Source organism: Salvia splendens, chromosome 16 (assembly GCF_004379255.2).
Source record: "Salvia splendens isolate huo1 chromosome 16, SspV2, whole genome shotgun sequence".
Lineage (NCBI taxonomy): Eukaryota > Viridiplantae > Streptophyta > Magnoliopsida > Lamiales > Lamiaceae > Salvia > Salvia splendens.
Genome location: NC_056047.1, coordinates 3,563,378 through 3,568,155, shown reverse-complemented (window position 1 = coordinate 3,568,155; position 4,778 = coordinate 3,563,378). Strand labels below are relative to the sequence as shown.

The following is a 4,778-nucleotide window of genomic DNA, read 5'->3' as shown; positions in this document are numbered from 1 at the left end:
TCCATATCTCTTAATCAAACTCTCGATTCAATTCAATCCAATTCTGCAGAAGAACGTTGTAGCTCGCCGGAGATGGGGAATATGGTATTAAAGTCCATTATTTCGGATCCGGCGCCGCCGCCGCCGATGGTGCTGGTCCCGCCGCTCTTCGATTTCCCCCCTCTCGCCGCCCGTACGAGGCCAGTTGTTTTGCGTGCTCGTTCTTTTTCCTCTATTGTTTGTGTTTCCCTTTGTGATAATGGAGGCTGAATGCTTATTTTGTGGCAATGTAGAATGGTGGAATCGTCCTACAACATGCTGTTTGGAAAGCTGGCCCTGAAATGCCTCTTCGACGACTATTTCGAAGAAGCGAGGCATTTCAGCACGAGAATTATGCTCAAGCCGATCGATGATCCGCATGTCGATTTGATTGCCACTGTATCCGTGATTTAATGGACAAATTGCGTTTGGTTATACGATTATGTTTCCATATGCTCGTTTCTTATTTTATTAAACTGTAGCTTAGGGATTTCTATAAGCGAATCAAAATAGGAATCTAAGGAGTGCAACTTGGATTCATGATGCGACGAAGACTTGCATAGTTAACTGTCTCTTTACAAAATTTTGCAAGGCTAAAAATGGTGATGAACAGTTACTTTAGGTTTGGAGTTTCGTGGAAATGGCATAGAGACAACCATATTGATTATAGGTGGATAAGTTTGCAGTTAATTAGCATTAGCTATTTAAAGTAAAGGTTGTGATGTAGTAGTGTTCCTTAGCATGTTCAGGTTGATGGTCCACTCAATCAAAAGCCAGATGAGAAACTTGGAGGAAGCGCACAGTTTCGTTGGCAAAGGTTCTGAAATATACTTAGACACACAATTTAACTGTTATTTCAGTTCTGTCTTGATGACGTGCTAAAAAAGGTCCACTGTTTCTTTCTAGTGATGTTCTCGATCCTCACACATTCGCTGATATCTCTGTTTCAAACTCAGAACCGTAAGAACCATGTCTTGTATGAAACCTTTTCATATGCTTCTGTATCGAAAACAGTTGATATTTATGCTCTTTATTTGCTGTGTATGCAGAACTCTAGTGGTGAGATCCTGTGCATACTATCCCAAGCTTGGGTTTGGAGCATTTGGCATCTTCCCAATTCTTTTAAAACAGAGGTTACATTCAAATTTTCAATTAAAAGAGTGATGTTGAGAAGTTGGAATATGCTTGTTCATTTGTCCAATGTTTATGTCATATTTGACCAATCAGAAAATCCCCTGAAGATTATGGCATCATGGGTTTGAGATATGGCTCTTCTAATCTGTCAGTTGGAGCTACATTTGTCCCATTTCCTGGTAAACCACAAATTGTAGATGGCTCTGGATTATATATCCTCATTCTGTAGGGTTTATGTCAACACATATGAACGACAGTACGTCTCTCAACTTAATTGTTTCTTTTGCAGCATCGGCTGATGAACTCCCAAAAAACGCATGGTTAGTAAGCAAGATGGGAAGGTTGACTGCTGGAGTGCAATACGAACCAGCATGTATGTTATTTTTTAAACTAATACATGTTTCCTTTCTTTCCTAGAACTTCCACAAGAACATTAGTTTCAAATTAATAATTTGCTCTATTTATTTGTTTAAATGCATATTGTTTTGGTGTGGTACTAGTTTTTCCTTACATTCCTCGTGCCTCTGAATTACTACTAACATAATAAACACATCTCTTATTTAGAGCTGAAGATGCTCTCTTTGTTGTTTGCAAACATGCAATGCTATGAATGGTTGAGGGGGTAAACCTTCCTGTGAAATTAAGTTGCTTCTTTTTAAGGTATATTAAAGCTGATTGGAATTATTTTCTAGCCATATTCCTTAGATGAGCACATATTTCCTTTGGATACTTAATCATGGTTGTTCTGCTTATTCGGAAACAAAGTGGGGCTGGCTCTTTATAGTATTTTGAATTCCATAGCTGTCATTGATATGATTTATTAGGATTGTATATGTAGTTAAGTGTACATTTTGTATAAATGTTTTCCGAGCCATCTTCATTGAAGAGCAATGAAATATTACAGAAATTAAAATGTTAAACATTGTTGTCTCTAAAAGGCTCATTGTAAAGAAATGAAATACTACAGAAATTAAAATGTTAAATATTGTTGTCTCGAAAAAATCATACTGAGATTAAAACTTATATTGTTCTTGATGTGCTGTAGTTGGAAGCAAAGATGGAGCTAGATACAAAAACTTAGCAAATTGGAGTTGTGCAGTGGGTTATGGGCTAGGATCAGACAGCCCATTGAGCCCGTCATTCAACTTTGGACTTGAACTTGCTAAAAATTCTCAGGTTTCTTTTTATAGTTTGAGTTCTAGCTCAAGTTTCCAGTCATTTTTGCCTTGGTCTATCTTCTAAGTCAAGTTGTTGGTATAACTTTTACACTGACTGAACTGAACTTTGTTTTTGGATATCATTAGAAAATGATTAATAACTATTACTACTTCCCCGAGGAAGATTTTATGTGGCTCTAGCATGTTACTCCATGTTTCCTACTCACAACTTTGTCTTTGTAAATGATATGCAGTTCATTGCTTCTTTCTACCAGCATGTGGTTGTCCAAAGACGGGTATCTCTCTCTCTCTCTCTCTCTCTATCTATCTATCTATCTATCTCACACACACACACACACAGTCTGTCCTTACTCTCTTCATTAGCCATTGTGTGTGTTTGTATTCACATGTTTTCACTGCTAGCATGTATCATTATTTTGACTTCAGTGCGAGTTGGCTTTGCTGGGCATTATCCTAAATGAATGTCACAAGAAGTTCGTCGTTTTCATGCTGCATCTCACTCTATGCATACTAAATTCAATTTGCATTCGAGGATTTCATGCTGCACGTCACTTTATGTATACCAAATTCAAGTTGCATTTAAGGAATACTGTGTTTCTTCACAAGAATTTAATTTCAAACATTGTCTTTTTCAAAATCTTTATTAGGAATTTCAATACACTTTTCAAACTATAATCATATGCTGTGAATTTTCTGGCTTGTTCTATTGTTAATCTATTTTCTTGATGCATAACTTCTGAGACAGGGTTTACTAATAAACATGTGATTTAATGCAGGTTAAGAATCCATTCGAGCCTAAAGAAGTAGTTGGAATCACAAACTACATTGACTTTGGTTTTGAGTTGCTGACAAGGTATTTCCAGCTATTAGCTGTGTACTTGAACATGGCTTCAAGCCTTGTTTGTAGTCCATGTTATACTGAAACAAACAAGTGAGTCCAATAGAGTTATTCCAATACTTTCTTTGCAGGATTGATGATACCCAACAAGCAAACAATATTGACGATTCCAGTTTCCAAATTGGTGCATCTTGGCAAGCTAATAAGAACTTTTTAATAAAGGTAACGCTTAAATATGTTTGTCATACTGTATTCATTTTTGTTAAATGAGTAACATATTTAAGAAACCTACTCGGTTTTCTCAGGGTAAGGTGGGACCTCTGAGCTCCTCGATAGCCTTGGCTTTTAAGTCATGGTGGAAACCTTCTTTCACATTAAGCGTCTCAGGTACTGATACTAATTTCCTTCGTAGTATTTGTAAGTGGATTTTTCCGACTGAAAATGTTTTTATGAAATTCCCTCCTATCTAACACGATCACACACACAAAAATGGTACTGGTAGGTATATTCATGTTTTCACCTCCTACTGCATACTGAGGTGAAATCAATGATTGTTGTGGGGAACTACACGTAAGCTCAAGGCGATGCCTCTAAGAGCAACCACAACAAAAGCATATACCCATTTGCTCCATCCTGCCCATATAGTCTCTTTAATCATCATTTCCTGTGGCATATACATGTAATAATCTCCACTTCTTTGATCATGACACGCATTTGCATACAGCTGTTAGAGATCGTTCAAAGAGGGAGACAGCTCTTGGTCTCGGAATCCAAGTCGAAAATATTCGGGAAGGAATGTAAGTCCACCCTCCTGTTACTCCTCCCTCTCTGCATTGTTTAAAAGCTCGGTTAGCACTTCATGCCTTGAGTTAGTTCTTATTGAATTTTATTTTACGACTTGACACGCAGTTATCAAAGGGCTGATCCCAATTTTGTGATGCTGACGCCAAGCAAGGAGCATCTTGCTGAAGGGATTCAGTGGAAAATTGGGGAGAGACCTCTATTTGAATCAGATGTTACTTCTGGCAATTTTAATGGCGTGCCGAAGGAATTGAGACCTTTGAACAAAATGTTGTGATCGTGGCTAGCCCCTCCTCTCTCATACTAGGAATTTATCTCTCTTAGAATAGAGATTATATTTATTGTCCTATTCTTTTTTATTAGGGAACCTTCTTAAAAATGTCACTCCATTTCCCCCTGTTTTTATAACCCGAAAATAGAAAATGTCACTCCATATTTCAGCTGCAGGACTTTCAACTGCTTTTCTCAATGGTGGAAGGCTGGAAATTAACAAGTTGTTTTGCTATCCATATTTTGTAAAAGGAAATAAAAATGAATTCCAAATATTGGTGATTACGACTACTTACTATGAGATGTATTGTAAAAGTATAAGATTTTGGTGGGTCCCATCAGACATGATTTTTTTTTCTTGATTTGGCACCATTATTGTTATTTTTCCTAGTAAATAAACTAACTTGTTTTACCTGCTTTGTAATTGGTAGTTGATGGAGTACGTACTAAACAAGCCCAACAGCAGTAAAGCCCATCAGCCTAAAGCCCAAGAAAGAGTATCAGTTCGGCATGACTAAAGAGTATCAGTCCGGCATGAC

General features: G+C 37.4%; 1 protein-coding gene across 2 annotated transcripts; it reads left to right on the top strand.

Annotated features, from left to right (window-relative positions):
* On the top strand, positions 1–4,778 carry LOC121770761. 2 transcript variants are annotated; one of them, XM_042167530.1, is made up of 14 exons: positions 1–179; positions 273–417; positions 768–835; positions 925–978; positions 1,068–1,151; positions 1,246–1,331; positions 1,442–1,525; positions 2,198–2,328; positions 2,564–2,605; positions 3,107–3,183; positions 3,300–3,390; positions 3,474–3,555; positions 3,893–3,965; positions 4,078–4,778. In XM_042167530.1, exons 1-14 carry the CDS (start codon positions 73–75, stop codon positions 4,244–4,246), a joined length of 1,293 nt encoding a protein of 430 aa, XP_042023464.1. In that variant the 5' UTR covers positions 1–72; the 3' UTR covers positions 4,247–4,778. The 2 variants fall into 2 exon arrangements, with proteins under 2 accessions (XP_042023464.1, XP_042023465.1); XM_042167531.1 differs by lacking the exon at positions 1–179 and having other exon boundaries at positions 401–449; positions 759–835.